Source organism: Vipera berus, assembly GCF_964194415.1.
Source record: "Vipera berus genome assembly, chromosome: 2".
Taxonomy (NCBI): domain Eukaryota; kingdom Metazoa; phylum Chordata; class Lepidosauria; order Squamata; family Viperidae; genus Vipera; species Vipera berus.
The window spans coordinates 38,939,996-38,961,532 of NC_138203.1; the positions used below are offsets into that span (position 1 = coordinate 38,939,996).

Sequence of the window (21,537 nt, forward strand, 5' to 3'; positions counted from 1 at the left end):
AAACTCCTGCAAATATGAGAAGATGGTCTTTTAAGGCTAATGATTATGTGGTTCACATATTCTTTCACAAGTTTCAAAGCTTTGTTGAAAATCTGTTTGGCTGATGGGGTATGCTCAGGTTATATATTCAGCTAATATGGAGCATTGGCAGATATTGTGATCAATATCCCTTTATAAGTATTAGAATGTGCCCTGGAAAATATACTTGTAATTCAAGCAGGCTGCAAATATAAGTCACTTACATACACATTATGTTTAATAGGGAATTGGCCACGTTCACTCTGCCTGTTCTTCTTATTTTTAACTCCCTTCCCCCCCCCATTTTTTATTCATTCCATCATCATTCTTCTATTGACTACTGGGTCTAGAAGATGAAGTTGTTGTGTGCATTAAAACATTTTTATTTGTAAAATGTTGTGGTAACATGAGCTTTCTTTGACTAATAATCATGTCGTGAACTTGTAAATATTGTGAAGCGTATACCAAATATGTAGTTACTAGCATATAAGCTTGGTATAATTTTTTATTTCAAATCAAGGAGATTAATTTGTAAATGTTGGGAAGAATCAGGAAGGGTTGCTTCCCTTACTTGAAGACTGGCAGCTGCTGAGAGTTTGGCCACATATTCTACAGTGTCACTTTTTAAAATGCAACTTTGTTTAATGTAGGACACAATTCTCAAAAACGTTCTGTCTAACCATGATTTGGAAAATAAATTATCTTTGATTGCTAAAAGGAAGAATAAGGTTGACTTTATAAATGTTACTCAGTAATTGTAGTAGAGTATTAATTTCAATTTACACTTTTTATCCTTCTGTACCCTTAAAAAGTGTAGTCACCTTGAGGATTCAATTGAATAGCAGAATATAAATCAAATTCTATTTACCAATAGGAACTGGAACTGGGAACTGTCATTAAGCAATCTGCTTGTAACGTGTGAAATCACATCACACCAACGTACAACAGCAATTTCATAAGTTCCAGTCACTAATTAGATGAATGCCATGTGATCACAGTGTCCTGCGGTCATGTGATCATCTTTTGCAAACTTCTGCCTGCTTCCCCATTGATTTTATTTGTTGGAAACTGGCAGTACTGCAGGGACGCAGAGAGGGACACAACTACGAGGATCGCTTTTTCAGTGCTATCATTACTTTGAACAGTTGCTGAAATAATAACCATTAAGTGAGAACTACCTCTACTTTCTTTATATGTGAATCTTTTTTTAATAGAAAAGGACGTTCTACTAACATTGTTTATTATTTTCTCTGATAGGATTATTGCAATGTGTGGCGATTATTACATTGGTGGGCGTCGATTTTCTTCACTTTCCGATCTAATAGGGTATTACAGCCATGTGTCTTGTTTGCTTAAAGGAGAAAAATTATTGTTTCCTGTAGCACCTCCAGAGGTATGTATTTTTAATATAAGAATATGCATTTTTATATCTTTGCAATTAACTGGAAGTGAACCAGTTTGGTATTGTGGTTAAGGTACCAGGTGAAAAACCTGTATCCAGTGAGTTCTACTTAGGCACAAAGGCAATTGGATGACCTTATAGCCAGTCACTCTTTTAGCATTAGGAAGAGGCAGTATTAAACCATTTCCAAACATCTTGTCAACAAACTACAGTTGCTAGGAATAAATACTGATTCAGTGGCCAATTAAATTAATTTAAATTAAATTAATAAACTGAAAATCACTGTTTCAAGATTCATAGCTTTGTTGTTCTTTTTCGGAGGTGAGGGGAGTGGATCTAAATGCCATACTTACATAAGCCTATATAAGTCTCTTCAAGAGGTTAACTAGATTGACACAGAATAATTACAAGTTTTGAAGTTCTCCAGAATTTTACATCAAAGTCAGTGCCAGAATAGAAGTTGTGAATAGAGAACAATACAGTTTTCAGGAGAAAAGAGACAATGTAATGTGATATCAACAACACCTGCAATCTGCAATCAGCCAACTGGGTCTACCTTGGGAGCAAAATTTATATATTGGAGTTGTGTTGTTCTCTATTCCTTCTTTTTATAAATAATGCCTGATGAAATGTTCTGGAGGTTCCAAAAGCTTGCATAGTCTCCTGTGTCAAGTTGGTCAGGTATAATAAAAGACATAGACAAAAATTTTGAACAAAAAACAACAAGATAGTAATATGACAATAATTAAATGTAATACCATCTATTTATTTTTATAAAGCACAATTTGAATATAAATATAGATTTTTTTTCTGATCTATTTAAATTATACGAAAATATTTCAGCAAACATGTAAGACAAATAAATAAATAAATAAATAAATGCCAGTATTTTACATTTGTGTATTGTAATCTTAATTAAAAACAATCAAACAAAACCCTCCATCTCAATTATTTTACTATTAACTTTTATTTATTTCTGATGTTTCATCTGAACCTAGACAAAAATCTTGATCTTCTTCATTGGTTTTGAAATTGGTTTTGACCAATTGGAACTTTATGAGTGAAGGAATGGGAGAAAAAAAAAGCTGACTAAAATGTGGATCTGAATATGGTGGAGATTTTATCTTGATTCAGTATACCAAGTTTGAAGTTTTTCTTCAAAATAGAATATCCTCCTTTTTTAACAGCCAGTAGAGGACCGCAGGAGAGTCCGAGCCATTCTGCCATATACTAAAGTGCCAGAAACAGATGAAATAAGGTATAATTTAGAATGATAAATAATGCATGCACATTTGTGTTTAATATTTGTTAGATTTTTTGTAAGAATTAACACAGCACCACTCTATTAATTTAAAATAATAGAAAACTATTTTAATATATTCACTTTAATAGTTTTTTTGTTTCAATGTAAAGCCTGTTTGATCATTAAATTAATAGTGAAGTCAGTCACATTTATGGAGATGATGCATATAGTTAATGTGGTGTAAGTTTAGATTTAAGGAAAGCTCCAGGTTTCTATTTAAAGTAACTTTATTAAAGCACCATCCACTTCTATATATAGGTACCCAAGAGTTAGTCTCAGTGAATTCAAGCAGATATACTTCTTAGTAAATAATTGTGGAATCACATGTTACTAATTATAACAATTTTGAAAGTAAGATGTGATTTAAAAAAAGGGGATTTCAGGAGATTTCTGGAGAACTCAGTAACATTCTATTCTTGCTCCACACTTGTTCTGGAAGCAATAGCATTTAGCAATAGCAATAGCATTTAGGCTTATACATCACTCCAATGTGTTTCTCCACCAATATTTCAGAATATAAGCCCTTCAAATAAATTTACTAGAACATAAAACACATTTAAAATAAAATTATGTTACAAGGGATCATCAAGGTTTTCTACAGAATAAATGATAGCCTATGGTTTGGGGAAAATTATAAGAAATTCATTTAATTTTCAAAGACAGATTAGAAGTTAGGTCAAGTTGATAAAAGTGTAACTTTGCTCGCTTGAGTATTGATTTAAATAATTAATAATTTTACCTTAACTACCTGTAGTTTCCTTAAAGGAGACATGTTCATTGTCCACAATGAATTAGAAGATGGATGGATGTGGGTTACAAACTTACGTACAGATGAACAAGGCCTTATTGTAGAAGATTTAGTAGAGGAAGTGGTAAGTAATATTACTCAAGTGTTGTTTTCTTCTTCTCTTGTGAATTTTATTCCTTTGAAGATATTATTGTTTCATGTGTCTTCTCTAGTTGTTTCTTTTTTGTTAAGACAAAGGTGTTGTCTATATACCAGATCCATATATTTAGTTGCATGTATGGGAAAACTATTGTTTCTACACACTGCATTACAGCCTCTGCTATGAGTCCTGAGAGTGGTGATCCCATAAGTGTATCAGGAAACTTGGCACTCAGACAAATGAGCCATCAACTGGCACATAAAGATAAACCACATTTACACAGCATTCAAAAGAGACAATAAAAAAACCTAAAAAGTAAAAGTATCAGAACATGTCTTGCCAGAAATCATTATCCAGATAAGCAGGGATTAACACCAGGAGCAGCACCAAACAAACAATCCAGCACTGAACAAATCAAGTGTGAACAGCAGTCTAATTAAGGAAGTATCAAGGAGAAAACAACCCCCCACATAGAAATACTGATTAGGGCAAGCTACTATATAAAAAAGAGAGCAAACTCCAAGCCTTCTAGCATGAAGATATTACCTAGACAGGTAATAAAACGTCTGCATGAAAACATCCAAGTTCAGCATGAAGGACTCCCCAGTTCAATCCTGAGCCACATATATTCTCTTCTATTAGTATTACAGGTATATTTGAATTTTTACTCTTTTTTCCTTTTGATGGGAAATAGAAATAAGATTAGGCACAGGGACTTTATTTAACTATATGACCATCCAATTTGCAGAAATACTTCAAGTGGCATACAGCAATAAAAACAAAATCACAGTATCCTAATAATAAGAACAACAGCAAAAACAGTTGAGGCTATGCCAACTTGTATTTCCCCTTTTAGGATCAGGTCTCCTAACACGTTGGCCCTAATGCCTGAGAGAATAGCAAGATCTTCAAAGGTTAATAGGGTCAGGGACATCTTGGGGGAGTAATCCCAGAGAGCATGTGCTGCAACCTAAAAGACGTATCTCCTAAATCTTCGCATGGTATTTCAAGAAAGTTTGTGTGCATAATTTCCTGGAGTATATGTGACAGGCAGAAACTACTGTCGATGGTTGGTCCTGCACATAATGCAATTCTGTGTTATGATGGACTTTGTAGGTGATAGCCAGCATCTTCAATTATACCTAGGAGACAACACACTTGTTGACGTTTTACTTGCATGTACTAAGATGCTACCATAATTACCTGTGCTGTTGCAGTTTCTCAATGGTCTTCAAGAACAGCCCTATGTAGAGCACATTACAGTAGCCCAACTAAGATGTAGCTTAAAAATGATTGTCCGTATCCAGACCTTCTAGTCCAGGAATGCGTGCAATTAACACACCAGGTATTGTGTGTAGAATCCTTTGACTACATCTGCTTATTAAGGGATCTTATCAATCTCTTTTACTAAGATTTTCAACCCAGGGCAGATTTTAAAATATTTAGATATTTTTAAGCATGATAAACTATATTCTTTTATAAACTTTATTTGCAGAAAGCTTTATTGTCTACCGTACTTAATGTTTAAATTTTTTAAATTATACTGTTTTTTTCTAAAGAGAACAGAATTGTTTAACATTCTTATTGCTAAAATCATTTTGTGTTCATACTTTTTGTATCATATTCTTCTAAGGGAAGAGAGGAAGATCCACATGAAGGCAAAATGTAAGTGTAGAATTTTTATACATAGGTATTTCGATATATGTTCTTTCAGCATGCTAGTTCTTGCTTTTTTATATGCCAGAGGCATCATTCCCATAAAAAGATTGTATGCCTAGTTACATATTAAGCCTAATTATTAACAGTACAAATAAAGATACTGAGGCTGAGGACTGAATTAGTGCTATTTTAATGTGCATAATGAGAAATATATTAGGACTTCAAAAAACCCCTATAATCTAATTTTGATTCACAAGCCATATCTGGATTGCTTTGTTTAGTATTAGTCACATTTTTTTTAACATTTGAGATTATTAATTAGTACAATGGAGAAGTTCTTGAACAACAAGTTCTAGTACAAAAGGAATGAAATATATTCATCTGGATAAAAGAATAATAATAGAAATAAAGTTTGCTTTGAAATGTTTTCTGAACACATAATTTTAATTAAATTTCCAAATTTAGAGACATCCAACTCCTTGGATAAATTACAAATAAAAATGAAAATATTTCGAGATACAAGCAAAAAAGAACTTGAGCTGACTGGAAAACAACGCACAGGCCATTCAGCATACATAATAAAAAGGGACTACTCCAACCACCCTATCCCAACAGCCAGGTTTTTAACAGTTTCCTAAACATCAGAAGAAAGAGACATGCAAGAATCTCTGGGCAGACATTGTTCCAGAATGTGGTGGGGAGTGTTGGGAGCATCATGCTTTGCCTGCAGGACCTTTTGCAAACTGTGCTGGGGAAGAAAGTGCAATAACAGCTCTGCCTCCAAGGTGATACTGTTTAATCAAGTGGATCCAGAGCACACTCATTCTTTTTGTTTGTACCGAACAAGCAGAAACAATTGGAGATAGGCAGTCTCTGAGATAGCCAGAAACACCTTGAATTTCACTCGGAAATCAACTGGCAACCAGTACAGTTTGCAAAACAGTAAGGTCCTGCAGGCAAAGCATGATGCTCCCAACATTGCCTACCACATTCTGGACCAACACTAGCTTCCAGATGGTGCTTTCATGATGTAGACCAAGTTGCTGTTTTCTATTATGCTTCATTTGAGAAAAACTAGCAGTTTAAAAACTTATTTACCAAATATTGTTGACATTTATTCCAACTGAATATTTTTAATGTTACATTTCTGGGTTTTTGTAAATGCATTTTAATTGTCATTTGTAGATGTATGTTTCTTAAAGCAAACCAAACAACTTGCTACTAATATTTCCTGGTCTTTATTGTTATTGTTATATTTTTAAAGATGGTTCCATGGAAAGATTTCAAAACAAGAGGCTTATAGTTTGCTGATGACAGGTACTTGTGAATTTTAATTTATAGAATATCTGTTACTATGAAATGTATGCTAGAATTATATGATACTGTTCTACCTCCAAATGTTGAAACATGGAAGTCAGAATGCAGCATCTTTCTGTAACACCTTAGAGCAGTTATGTCCTTTTTTGAGAGCTCCAGAAACTGGAAAAGCACAACATCAGATTATGACACAGTTACAGATTTGTGTAGTATTTGCATTTCTCATGAACCATTTCTTCTCTCCCCCCCCTTTTGGTTTGGAAATTTAAATCAAAGTATTACCAAGTCCTAGATATGTGCATGTCTTCTGAACTAAATGCTGTGGTTTAATTAAGGCTTCTTTTTAAAAAGAAAAGGTTCCATTTTTGATTATATAAAACATAATTGAATAACATCATGTAACATTTTGATAGAATTAGAACTGTGAAATGTCACACATGTGCTTAGGCCAGGATTTTTCTGCTTTTTGGGGGGTTTGGTGGAATAGGGAATTTGCCTTTTTTAAAAAAAATAAATAAAACTATTTTAGGACTTGCAATATATTCATGTGTTTCAAACTGGCAGGGAAAAGAATTGCCAGTTTCTACAATTTTATAACTAAAATCCATTGGAGTAGCCAGATTGGAGTAGGGCTTTGACTGAAAATTGAGGACATGCATATGGCTCTGGGATTGTAGTTTCTCATGTCTAAGCTAAAATTTAAAAATTATTCTAGTATTTGCCCAAATTCTCTATTATAAAAATACATTTTTTCTAGCAAAGTTTTTTAAATTTAGGGATTACTTCAAGACATAGAAGGCTTTATTTGCAAAGTAAGACATGAAAAGGTTTGATTTTTTTTTAGAAATTCCTGACTCCTTTATCATTATTTAATTAACAAGAGTATCCTAAGAAAAAATGACATGCTAAATTCCAGACCAATAAAATAAAACATATTTATTGACAAAGACCTGTAACTTTTTTCCTTCTTTATAATTAGTGGGTCAAGTATCAAGTTTTCTTGTGAGGCCTTCTGATAATACACCTGGGGATTACTCACTCTACTTTCGAACCAGTGAAAACATACAACGTTTCAAAATATGTCCAACACCAAACAATCAGTTTATGATGGGGGGCAGATACTATAACAGGTATGTTGCAAACGTATTCTACAATTTGTGTTATTTATTCTGTTAACTGCCATTAATGGTATATACTGAATTCTATCAGATTTTGTGGTTTTCTGGTGTTTGCTTTTTTGTGCAATAACAATTATTTTTGATTTGAAAGATACAAAATTAAAGACATATATAATAGATTAAATAAATATTTATTACATGTATTCAAATGAGTAAGAAGATGTGTCCATTGTCATATCTTTTGCCCATTATCTAATTGTCTAGCTCTTAAGGGTTTGGCAGTAGAAGCCTCCCACTTGAAAACTCTGACAGGTATGAAACAAGAGTCAACAATCCTGAATTAAGCAATAAAAACCCCATTTCTACAGGATCTGGTTTGTATAACTTGACAATGAGGAAAAACTAAAAAGTGTTTTCTTTTTAAAAAACATTTTCATCTGAAGCCATCTTGAATTACACTGTATGTACTAGTTTTTACAAGCTATTCTCAGTGGTTGTTAACTACAATAATTCAACCTTAAGTTTGTGTTTGTACTTCGTGGTTTAGATACTGAAATTGCAACCTGATTTTACACTCTGTGAGTGGAAATTTTACTTACGCTTATCTAAAACATCCTGCTGGATCTCACCAACTATTTTCTACTGCAGCAGCACTCTTTGCTTTTTCTGCTCTGATCCTGAGAAAGCTACAAAGGAAAGAGAAAAAGCCCATTATATAAGTCAAGTTTTTATTTTTACATCAACTTCCCAAAAAGACACTTTTGTCCTAACTAGTCGAGTTTTTGGTATGTGGTGTGCTGTGTATATACATGGTAGTAAGTAATTACCATGCATATATTAATTACCATGTATATATAATTAATTAAAAGTAATACCTTTAAACTGTTCATTGCAGGATTTCATTCATATAACATTTTTATAATTTCTTTTGTCACAAGATATAGTTTCATTATTGGATAGCTTCTACATATGCACATGCACGTGAAAGAGAAAGACAAGGACATAGTATGAATTTTCAAAATTAAAATGCTTTTTGCAGAAATACAAAATAGTTGATATGTCTGAGAGTTATAGCTGTAAAGGATACTATCGAAGTAATATTTAACACTTCCAGATCCAGCCGTCAAGTTATGAAAACAGTCGATATTGGAGGTTCAGTAGGAGCAATTTAAAGGCCTCCACACACAATTTGAGCATGGAAAGATCTAAGCTTCATTGACAGTCTGATCAATTTTTGAGCATAAAATCTAAACTGAATAATAATAATAGTATTTGACATACTGTATTTGCTAGGAAAATATTTTATTAAAACTATAATTGTAAAGTTGCTGACAAGGATCCAAACAAGAGAGGGTCTGTTTTACCATTTACCACACTAGGTTTTATGTATGTAGCAGTATGTAGAGGGTTTTTTGTGTGCTGATGTCATTGCATGTTTACATTATAATTGAGAATGCTAAAAAAGATGCTATGTTGATGTTGATTATACTCAATGATATTATTCAAATGCGTTTCAGTAAGCATGATATACAGACATGTAAATTATGTGGCCTGCAAGATTTTTCCATAACTATTCCAATATTAGCTTTAAATGCAATTTTATTGAGCCTCTTATAATTTTTTCCAGCATATATCATATGAGAATTTATTAGGTCCATTGGTAGTGGCACACTTTTAAGCATGTCTTATGTAACTCTTAAATATATCTTTTTTTTCAGTAGTAAACCAACTGCTTCCATATTTTTGTTAAAATATTTATGGTTAATGGTAGACAAACTCAGTTGAAAGCAGTCATAACCTAAAAATATTCAATATTTTACTATATTTAATTTTCCTTTCAAATTTAATTGCTAGGTTTTACATACAAGTTATTGAACATGAAAAGTGTATGCTATGCATTTCTATTACCAAAAGGAAGGGATATGCTAAATGTTCCAAACACAAATTGTTACATACAGACAATGTGTTTTTTCTCCTGATAGTTCAACCTGAACTGAAATGTATATTTATGATGTAAAGCATGGATCAAAATGAAGTTATTATTGGCCAGTGAGAGTAGAAGTGTAGGGAAAGGAACTGGTATTGATATCTTTAACAGCTCTAGATTCTGTGGCTGACTGCTATCTTTTTCCTTTCTTTTATGAAATTTTATTTAGAAAATTTTAGTCAGCTGAATTTCTTTGCAACTGCCTGCTAACATGCTATGGAAAACACTGTGATATACAATAGGAAAGAAGGTCATAAGACAAAGTTTTACAGATGACCTTCTCAAATATAGAGCAGTCTCTTCAGAAAATCTACTTCTTTCTCCCTGGCTGTAATGGTTTATAGGAAATACCTTGGGAGACAGGGCAAAGAGATGTTGCCTAAAAACTATAAATTATAAAGCTGTGAGCTATGTCAGATAAGAGACAGCATCATAGTCCATGATTTTATAGTAGGTGGGACAAGAGGCTCAAAAGCCTAGTTTTTTCACCTGTAAAGGGGATGGCAGGAGAGTCTGCCTAATAAAACTGACACCCTCCTTTTCCTTGTAGATATAAGACACTTTTTTATATACAGGTGAAACTCAAAAAATTAGAATGTTGTGCAAAAGTTCATTTATTTCATTAATGCAACTTAAAAGGGGATACTAATATATGAGATAGACTCATTACATGCAAAGCAAGATAGTTCAAGCCGTGATTTGTCATAATTGTGATGATTATGGCTTACAGCTCATGAAAACCCCAAATCCACAATCTCAGAAAATTAGAATATTGTGAAAAGGTGCAATATTCTAGGCTCAAAGTGTCCCACTCTAATCAGCTAATTAAGCCATAACACCTGCAAAGGGTTCCTGAGCCTTTAAATGGTCTCTGTCTGGTTCAGTAGGAATCACAATCATGGGGAAGACTGCTGACCTGACAGTTGTGCAGAAAACCATCATTGACACCCTCCATAAGGAGGGAAAGCCTCAAAAGGTAATTGCAAAAGAAGTTGGATGTTCCCAAAGTGCTGTATCAAAGCACATTAATAGAAAGTTATGTGGAAGGGAAAAGTGTGGAAGAAAAAGGTGCACAAGCAGCAGGAATGACCGCAGCCTGGAGAAGATTGTCAGGAAAAGGCCATTCAGAAGTGTTGGGGACTTTCACAAGGAGTGGACTGAGGCTGGAGCCAGTGCATCAAGAGCCACCACACACAGACGGATCCTGGACATGGGCTTCAAATGTCGTATTCCTCTTGTCAAGCCGCTCCTGAACAACAAGTGTCAGAAGCGTCTTACCTGGGCTAAAGAAAAACAGACCTGGTCTGTTGCTCAGTGGTTCAAAGTCCTCTTTTCTGATGAGAGCAACTTTTGCATCTCATTTGGAAACCAAGGACCCAGAGTCTGGAGGAAGAATGGAGAGGCACACACTGCAAGATGCTTGAAGTCCAGTGTGAAGTTTCCACAGTCTATGTTGATTTGGGGAGCCATGTCATCTGCTGGTGTTGGTCCACTGTGCTTCATTAAGTCCAGGGTCAATGCAGCCGTCTACCAGAAGATTTTGGAGCACTTCATGCTTCCTTCCGCAGACGAGCTTTATGGGGATGCTGACTTCATTTTCCAGCAGGACTTGGCACCTGCCCACACTGCCAAAAGCACCAAAACCTGGTTCAATGACCGTGGGATTACTGTGCTTGATTGGCCAGCAAACTCGCCTGACCTGAACCCCATAAAGAATCTATGGGCCAAGAGAAAGCTGAGAGACATGAGACCGAACAATGCAGAAGAGCTGAAGGCCTCTATTGAAGCATCCTGGTCTTCCATAACACCTCAGCAGTGCCACAGGCTGATAGCTTCCATGCCACGCCGCATTGAAGCAGTAATTGCTGCAAAAGGGGCCCAAACCAAGTACTGAGTACATATGCATGCTTATACTTTTCAGTGGTCGATATTGTTCTATGTACACTCCTTGTTTTATTGATTGCATGTAATATTCTAATTTTCTGAGATTGTGGATTTGGGGTTTTCATGAGCTGTATGCCATAATCATCACAATTATGACAAATCACGGCTTGAACTATCTTGCTTTGCATGTAATGAGTCTATCTCATATATTAGTTTCCCCTTTTAAGTTGCATTACTGAAATAAATGAACTTTTGCATGATATTCTGATTTTTCGAGTTTCACCTATAAATATAAAGTGGAAATGTATTGATTTTATTGGGCAAAGTCTCTAAAGATATGGAAAGCGGGGGGGGGGTAGTATAAAGCTTGATAATATGGTGAATACTTTAAGTATAAGAGTACTACACTTCCGAAAATGTAACAAAGTATACAGTTTACTATTGATTTGAAGTACATAGCATATTTAAATTCCATTTTTCTTTTCTGCTGATGTCATTTCATGTTTATTATAACTGAAAATGCCAAAAAGAAAAAAAAGTGCTCTGTTGATATAGTCTATACACATTGATTTATTCAAGTGTATTTTAGTATGCATGATGTATAGACTTGTAAATGATGTGGAGTGCAAGATTTTTTTTGTTCGTTTGAATATTGGCCTTCAAATGCAGTTTAACCCTGCCTCCCTGTTATAATATACTGCAAATGTTTCAGTGTAAATGTGATTAAGATTGAATATGATTTTTTGTTTTCCCTCTTAGAGATAAAAACTCTCTCAGGGCAATTTATATAAATAAGAATACCGGTAGATTAACAATAGACCAACAGTTTATAAAAGCCACACTTAAAATATTCCTCAACACCATCTTAAAATGAGACATTTCAAAGCAATATATCAAATAATAAAATGCAGAAAGAATTTTTTTAAATATATGTTATTGATTTTTTTGCAATAACAATCTTTAATGCTTAGTAAACAGCTTCTTGTCTGGGTTTGTATATTTGAAAAAATAATAATTTCTATAATTCCATGATCAATATATTAATTAATAGTATGTTTCCTTGGTCTTCTCTTCTTCCAATGTTATTCTCCTTTATCAACATTAGATAAATATAATATTTTCAATGCATACAAGGTTAGGTATAAACATTTTTTGTGTTTGTACAGATAACAATAACATCCATATATTACATCTTTTTTAATTAACATGTTTTAATTGTATTTATAAAAGTCATCTTATTAGGTCATTATGTGTCCTATTTTCAAAATTCTTATTTAAACTTAATTTCCCCTCAGTATTCAAACCATTCTTATCAGTTTTAGTTTTTTCAAAATTAATTACCTAAATATCCAAACTTGTCATTTACATACCCCATCCCAATATTTTCATATTTCATATATTATAATGATACCATATTGCTTATATATCCTATAACATCCACATATAACATCTTTTCTGAGTGATTTATATTTCAACTATATTTATAAAAGTCATCTTACTGAGTCACTATATGTCTTGTTTTCAAAATTTTTATTTAAGCTTACTTTCCCCTCAGTATTCAAATTATTCCTTTCAGTCATAATTCTCTCAAATTTAATTACCTTTACATGTCTAAACTTTCCATTCACATACATTATCTCAGTATTTTAACATTTTATTTATTATAAAAAATACTATACTACTTACATCTGTTATCCCTCTTACTATAGGGTCCCTTTATATCCAAAACTATCTATTCTTTTAACCATATTCAAATAAATGTTTAATCATGTAGTACTCCATCTGGTAAGTTGAATCAGATCTCTTAAGTCTAACACTAGCCGCCGCCTTTTGCCAAATAGCTTTCCAAGTTAATATGTTCCGCTTGCCAAGAAGTTCCTGTATTTTTATAGGTGTTGTTGGGCGGGTGAAGGACAGGTTGAGTAGGATATACGCTTTTTGTCTCCCAGACTCTGATGATTTTCCTGGCAGTTCTAAAATCCATTTTGTTAAATCTTCTTTCTTATCCTTGAATTTGTTTTGACGTTCTGTCGGATAAAATATCTTTAATGTTTTCATTGTTGTAATAAAATCTTGTAGATTTTTTTCTGTTTGTGTTAAGTTATAGTTCTCTTCATTTGTAGCTTCCCTGTTTAAGTCACTTTCTTCTAGTTTGTGTTTTGTTATCTGATTTGTTTGTTCATTCTTTATCGTCGTTTTTTGAGAATTTTTAAATTGTAAGTTTAGATTGAAGATGTGCTCGTTTATGTCATCAAAGTTGCTTTTGATCTCATCATGGTTTGAAACTATTGTCATTTGAATCTGTCATAGCATTGCGTACATTTCCTCCTGAAAAGTACTTGTCTCATCTGCAGATCTCTGATATTCCAGGCTAGATCTTTCAGAAGGGAATATTTGGTGTGGTTTCCTGTCCCTTTTAGATAAATATGCAATATCCATTTCGTCTCCCCCCTCCAAATAGTCTTTCACCAGTACCATAGTCTCTGTAATTAGCCTTATCAAGCCACCAATCTCAAAATCCAAACCATCAAATCTTATATAGTTCTTATCTTTATATATGGTTTTTGTAATCCAATGCGTTTTTAGTTGTCAAGTTATTAGTGAAAGCAGTATTTTGTAACAATTCTTCTATTCAGGGGTCAGTTATCAACCAGTCAGAGTTGCAATCCAGAGTATTTAGCCACCTTGAAGCCTTCTAGTAAGTTCCCCCTTAGAAGATTAGCCGAGTCAATTCTTTTCTTTTTCTGCAAACAATTCTTGAGCTTAGACAACAGTTGAAGTTTTCTTTTTCGGCAGACACTTTTTTTTAGCTTATAAATTGTCCACTATATTTCCTTTCTTTGTTCTCAATTGTTTTCTATTTGGCTGAAGGTTTTTAAAGTTCAAGGGAACAGATTAATCTTTGTTTCTGGGCATTTTAGCAATTTCTGAGTCAGAGTTGCTATTATTCTATGCTCTGATTCTCCACTAGATGTCAGTAGTTATTTATTTTCCAACTTTTTCAAACAGTAAAACTGTTGTTTTATTTTTTATAAATTCATTGAAACTCTTTAGGGTGTAAAATCTTAACAGTTTTCTTAATTTTCAGATTTATCCAGACTATAGTTTTATTAGTTTCATTTCAGTATATTTCTTTTCCCCTTAGAAATTAATTCGCCGCTTTCGTCTATGGAATGGTGGGGATTTAGTCCCTTCCCTCACTTTCAGAGGATTTCTTGCTTTGGGGATTTTTTTCCAGGGAATCAGTTACAAAATATAAGAGAGAAGATCGATATTCTCACCCAGTTTTAAGCACTCTGTTCACTGTTGTTTGGTTCGTGCTTTTGGACTTTGGTTGCTTGTAGCTTGTGCTAGCTAGGCACTAATATGCAGCTAGCCTTTCTCCTGTCGGGTTGGAGGGATCGAGCGGATCGACTGCTATTGTGCGACTGCGATCATTGGGGCACCCCTCCTTCTTTGTCGCCTCTCCAGGGCGACTTTTGACTCATTTAGGGTCCCCTGGCAGGGCAAAATCAGCTGTGGGGTGCGGAGCCTTGCAATCCCTTGGCCGGATCACTACAGGGCGGAGCTGGAAGTCTCAGAAATAAATTGTATTTATGCTTGTGTACCTGTACTTTTAAAAATGATGAGACTGAATATGCCAGATAGAAAACATTACATAGGGAAGAGGGAATACAGTTGAAAATACACTGTCCCTAGTATGAGACCACTTACCTGTTTTCAAAGGAGAACAATAAGAGACATGCTACTGTTCCTTATCTCAAAATAGATGAAGACTGTCATATAACTTGATCCCAAACCATTTTTTTACATTCAAATTTTATGACTTAGAACTTTTTCTTATACTTTGGGCCTCTGCTTTATATTATAGAATTTCAGTATTATTTATATGGCACTAAATACTAGATACATTAAAATATATACATTCATAATTTTTTTTCAAAATTTATATTTTGTTATTCTTCAATCTAAAAATACATATTCATAGAAAAATGTATTAATTATGTGCTATTAAATATTGTTTTAAGAAGTTACAATTGCAACCTTTTTTTACATTTAAGTGAATCCCAAAATGAACAGAAGCTGATACAAGGGTACAATGTTAAATACAACATACAGTTCTTCAAATTTGAACAGGTTTTCTATTGTTCAAAATAAGAGTGAATATGGTAGATGGAGAAATTTGGACACCAAGTTAATTTAGTGCTACTTTCTTTTTACGGTAAAGTTGTTGCTGAGTGGTCCCCCCTTCCCCGCACCTCATTAAGTCTACAAAGATTTAGAGGTAGTTTTACAAATGAACCCATAGTCTGATCTTTATAACTTCTCAGGATGTGATTGTTCTATAACCATAGACTTCTCTAAGCAGCTATCTAAGCATGTACAAATGAAGCTAATTCATTCTTCCAAAGAATTTTAAAGGTAAACTATGAACAATGGATGGAAACTAGTCAAGGAGAGAAGCAACCTAGAACTAAAGAGAAACTTCCTGACAGTTAGAACAATTAACCAGTGGAACAACCTGCCTCCAGAAGTGGTGAATGCTCCAACACTGGAAGTTTTTAAGAAGAGACTGGATGGCCATTTGCCTGAAATGGTATAGGGTTTCCTGCCTGAGCAGGGGGTTGGACTAGATGACCTCCAAGGTCCCTTCCAACTACTACTACTACTACTTATTATTATTATTATTATTATTATTATTATTATTATTATTATTATTATTATTATTATTATTATTACTACTACTACTACTACTACTACTACTACTACTTCTAGCTATCAATTTCAACTGTGAGAAAACAGATAACAGATCATAAATAATGTGCTGAAAATTTAGCTGACACTGGAGTAGCTGTCCTAATACAATGTTACTTAGGTGGTAGTGATCTGCACTGAAGAGTTTTCTAAAGGAAATGTTTTTTCTGACTTCATCACAAATGACATTATCTGAAATGTATAGATAAACTTTGATAAATCTGGTACATTTTGGAACAAAGTGCTTTGAAATGATAATCCCAAAGGTGCTTTTTCCAAAAGGCAACTTGACTTTCTTGGTTTTGTCCTTGAAATGTTTCTTCCCATCCAAGAAGTTTCTTCAGAAATAAAGAAACTTCTTGATGCTTTTTGAAGAAGCTTCTTAAATAAGCAAAATGTTTTCAAAGAAAAAAAACCCCAAGAATCTCCAGTTTCTTTTTGGAAAAAGCACCTTTGGGACAACCATGACCTGGATGATTGAGAATCTCCAAAGACACTTTGAAACAGTAGAGCAGAATTGAAATGTTTAGCCACAACTACATAAAGTAAATTTGTAGAAAAAAATGGATGAAGCATTTAAAGCAGCTAGTGGCACAGTAAATATTGTGCGGGTGAGAAGAAGAATGGATTCAACTAAATATCAACAGCTAATATCCCAGTCAGTGATAAAGTTGAAAAGTTGGATATTTCAGAAAGGAAATCGGAAAAGTACCTACAAATTACTCATGAAGTTCTTATAGTAAAGAAAAATAAAGGACTTAACAAAAAATAAAAATAAAGTACAGAGTACTTACCAGGAAAAAGTCTGGCCCTCAGACTTGAATGGTAGTGAAAATATGTTAAGAGATCTCAAACATGCAAGAATATTTTTGAACTAAAAGAGTTCTTCAAGAAAAGTAGAAAAACATTCCAAAAGCAGGAAGAATAGTCTTGGCTAAATACAGTACTTCTTCAGAAACTGTTATTTCTAGAGAGGCATTAAAATTGCTAACTGGAAGAGTGTCCAAACTTTTTATAACTGCAATGTTTTCTCATTTTTGAATCAATAAACAACTTCACACGAATAGTATGAATGCATTCAAATTTTCAGAAAGATGTCATGGTGTATTTAGCTTTGCCCTTTCTGTAGGTTGTGTCAACTTCTTTTCATTTGGGAATTCATTAAAACATACAATTTGAGTAGAAAAGCCTGTACTTTTGCACCCATTTATATTTTATAGCCATTCTATTTTAATTTTATAAAATCCTAAGTCTTAATTGACTTCCTATTTTGTTTTTAACAGTATAGCAGACATCATAGATCACTATAGAAAAGAACAGATTGTTGAAGGCTATTATCTTAAAGATCCTGTTCCAATGCAGGTGAGTCAATACATGAATGTTTGATTGTAATTAAAGCTTTTAGTAATTGCAAAAATGAGACAAAGTCATAAAAGAAAGATGGCTTATTATTTTTTATGATTTGCTCTTTCGAATGTGTATTGAGACCCAGTTTGGTGTAGTGGTTAAAGTGCTGTCCCAAAGGAGAGGGAGACTGAGTTTTAGTCCCACCTTTGGCATGAAAGCCAGGTGGGAACTTTGGCCAGTCACTCTCAGCCAACTCACGTCACAGGCCTGGGGTAGGCAACCTCGGCTCTTTTATGACTCATGGACTTCAACTCACAGAATTCCTGAGTCAGCTACCCCTGTTGTAGGGGAAATAGGGGTGAGGGGTATTATCTGTGTTCGCTGCTTTGAGTTAATTTTAAAAGTAATAAATCCAGGATAAAATCATCAACTACCGGTAAATAAAATAAAAATTGGCTTGTTCTTTAGGTAGAGAGTCATAATTGACATTAATGTTAGTAATGAGAAAAAGCTTATTCTATTTTGAATTTTTATCTTTTATAACTCATTCTTTAATTAGTATCTTGCAGCACCATGAACTAACCAGTGTGCTGTAGTATGCATTACAGAATTCTAATGTTTCAGAATGAAAAATGAACATATTTTTTTTCCTCTCAGCATCAAGGGCAAGTGCTTAACGATGTTGTAGATGGAAAAGAAATTTACAATACAATTCGGCGAAAAACTAAAGATGCATTCTATAAAAATATTGTTAAAAAAGGATACCTTCTTAAAAAAAGTAAGTAAAAAACATAGTTTTTTGTATTAAGAATGGCTGTGAATATATGACAATTCAGTTAAGTTTTGTTTTACTTGTGGCAAGTATGTTCACTGTCAATGACCAGAATCTTGTACATACTGCAGTTTAGGGAATTTAGAGCCAGTTTGGTCCAGTGGTTAATGCACCAGGATAGAAAGCAGGAGACCATGAGTTCAAGCCCCACCTTAGCCTGAAAGGCAGCTGGGTGACTTTGGATCAGTCATTTTCTCTCAGCCCAACCCACCTTACAGGATTTCTGTTGTGGGGAAAATAGGAGGAAGGTGTGTTGGATATATTCACCACCTTAAATTATTTGTAAAAATAATAAAGGATGAATACAAATAAATAAAAACATGGTATGGTAGAAACATAATGTAATCCTATATGCTTATGCAATTTGTATGCTTTATATAGAGTGTAACTACATATTACTGTCTTTTTTAGCTTATATTTACATCTTAATATGCTTCAATTGCCCTTTTCTTCTCCTTATGATGTATAGCTTGAAACTACCAAGCAGAGTTACAATATAAAAAAAGAAAAGTTCCAGAAAGATATGAATTTATGAATCCAGTCTGTAGAGAACCTTCCCAGCTGTCAGAATTTGAGTTTGACTAAATGTTTACCTTATGTAACATTCCTAAATTGTTAAAGATCCATAAAAATATTTTTGGATAATTTGAACAAATAAGGCAGGATTGACAAAAATAATTTTAGAAGTCAGACTGTTAGAGATTTGATGATAGAAAATCCACGTATTTTATCCTGCCTCGTTACCTTGTTTACAGGTAAAGGAAAGCGGTGGAAAAATTTGTACTTTATTTTAGAAGGAAATGATGCTCAACTTATTTATTTTGAAAGTGAAAAGCGAGCGACTAAACCCAAAGGATTGATAGATCTTAGTGTATGTTCTGTCTATGGTGTACATGATAGTCTGTTTGGCAGGTAAGATATTCTATTCATTTTTCATAAAAATCATTTTCAAATATTTTGGGGCTAATTTCATTAATAATGAAGCAAATGTAAAGATACTATTCTGACAATATCTGAATGGGATTTCAAACTTGGAGAATAGGAGCAACATATATGTTGAATAGAAATTTAATCAAATTTAAGAAATAATGATTACAATATATGATGGAACATGGCAAACATAACCATTTGCAGTTTGGCACCTAAGGGGGGGGTCTAAGTATCTACAAATAATACTAATTAGCAGATATGCAAAAATGGAAAAGTTAAAAACCTATGTTTTTTAATTTTTTTGTATTTTAATTCTTGTTAAATTTGTTCCATTCATCTATATTTTCCTTTCATTTGAGTGTGTATATGTTGTGTATTAACAATACAAGATTTTATTCTCAACCTTGAATGAAAAATCCAAATAATTTTAATGCTTGTAACAATAATCTAAATTGTAATTAATATTGATAGAATATCTTGTTTTTTCTCTTCTCTATTTTTAGTATTCTAGTTTATATAAATAATAGAATGTCAATAATTTTTAAAAATAAGAAAGTGTACAAGTCTTGAAAACAAAGTAGCAATGACAATAGCACTTAGACTTACATAATGCTAATAGAATAGAATAGAATAGAATAGAATAGAATAGAATAGAATAGAATAGAATAGAATAGAATAGAATAGAATAGAATAGAATAGAGCTGGAAGGGACCTAGGAGGTCTTTTAGTCCTGCCCCCGCTCAAGCAGGAGAACCTATACCATCTCAGACACATGACTGCCCAGTCTCTTCTCCAGTGATGGAGTGCCCACAATTTCTGAATGCAAGCTGTTCTACTGGTTAATTGTCCTCACTGTTAGGAAGTTTCTCCTTAATTCCAGGTTGCTTCTCTCTTTGGTCAGTTTCCAACCATTGTTTCTTGTCCTGCCCTCTGGTGCTTTGGAGAATAATTTGACCCCCTCTTCTTTGTGGCATCCTCTCAAATATTGGAATAGTGCTATCATGTCTCCCGTTTCTTCTTTTCTTTAGACTAGCCAAAGCCAAATCCTGCAGCCGTTTCTTCATATGTTTTATTTTTTTTTATTAAAAAGTTTTACAATACATTTTATCTTTAACAAACCAAAAAAAGAAAAAACAACCCTCCCAACCCCCTCTCCCCACCCTCTTCCCCCTCCCCAACCCTCCCCAACCCCTCCCTCCCTTTCCCCTCCCCCCCTCCCGGCTTCCCAGAGCAAAATACAGGGTATAAAAATACAAACAATCATAATCTAACTTACGCAAACAATCCTAAACTATTTAAACTACCGAACTTTAACTCATATAAGAAAAACTCCAAACATATATATATATATTATATCAATAATTATACAAATGCAAAATAATACTTTCCAATCTAATACCAAAACACAATATAAAAATACAAACAATCATGATCTAACTTACGCAAACAATCCTAAGCTATTCAAACTATCAAACTTTAACTCATATAGGTAAATTCCAAACATACATATATATATCATATCAATGATTATTCAAATACAAAATAATACCTTCCAATCTAATACCCAATAAAAACAATCTCAAATAAACCAATTTATATCAATTGTCTAAAACTATTCCTCATTCCAGCTAAGCTTTAAATTCACATTATCCTAATGTGTTATACAACTTAAAATACCATAGATTACTTTCCAAACTTAAGAAATTTTTATATAATCACATCATTCTTATATTCTATTACCTATTCCAATATTACCCATAAAAACATTACAAATTAACTTCGATCACAAAGAAAACAATTTATATCAATTTTATAAAACTATTCTTCTATCCAACTAAAAGCTTAAAATTTTTCATCCAAATAACAAATCATAACCTACAGAATATCAATAAACACTACTACAAATCTTCCCAATTAACTTTTCATAATCATCTTAGAACTAAAGCAACACAAAATATTACATAATTACCGTATATACTTGAGTATAAGCCGAATTTTTCAGCCCACTTCGGCTTATACTCCAGTCAACAAAAAAACTTACCGAGGACTTGTGCGCGGCCGAGGCTTTGGTGCTTCCGGGATCGCGCGCACCTCTCCC

At 33.4% G+C, this 21,537-nt stretch overlaps 1 protein-coding gene across 1 annotated transcript in view; it reads left to right on the top strand.

The window, feature by feature from the left end:
- The window catches only part of RASA1 (RAS p21 protein activator 1), a 67,090-nt gene that overhangs the window by 10,479 nt on the left and 35,074 nt on the right, over nt 1-21,537 (top strand). The window contains exons 3-11 of the mRNA XM_081321741.1: nt 1,276-1,411; nt 2,608-2,678; nt 3,478-3,595; nt 5,244-5,275; nt 6,534-6,586; nt 7,566-7,716; nt 17,614-17,692; nt 18,335-18,455; nt 19,265-19,421. Of these exons, the coding sequence (XP_081177867.1) occupies nt 1,276-1,411; nt 2,608-2,678; nt 3,478-3,595; nt 5,244-5,275; nt 6,534-6,586; nt 7,566-7,716; nt 17,614-17,692; nt 18,335-18,455; nt 19,265-19,421 (918 nt within the window). The remainder of the gene's footprint in view (nt 1-1,275; nt 1,412-2,607; nt 2,679-3,477; nt 3,596-5,243; nt 5,276-6,533; nt 6,587-7,565; nt 7,717-17,613; nt 17,693-18,334; nt 18,456-19,264; nt 19,422-21,537) is intronic.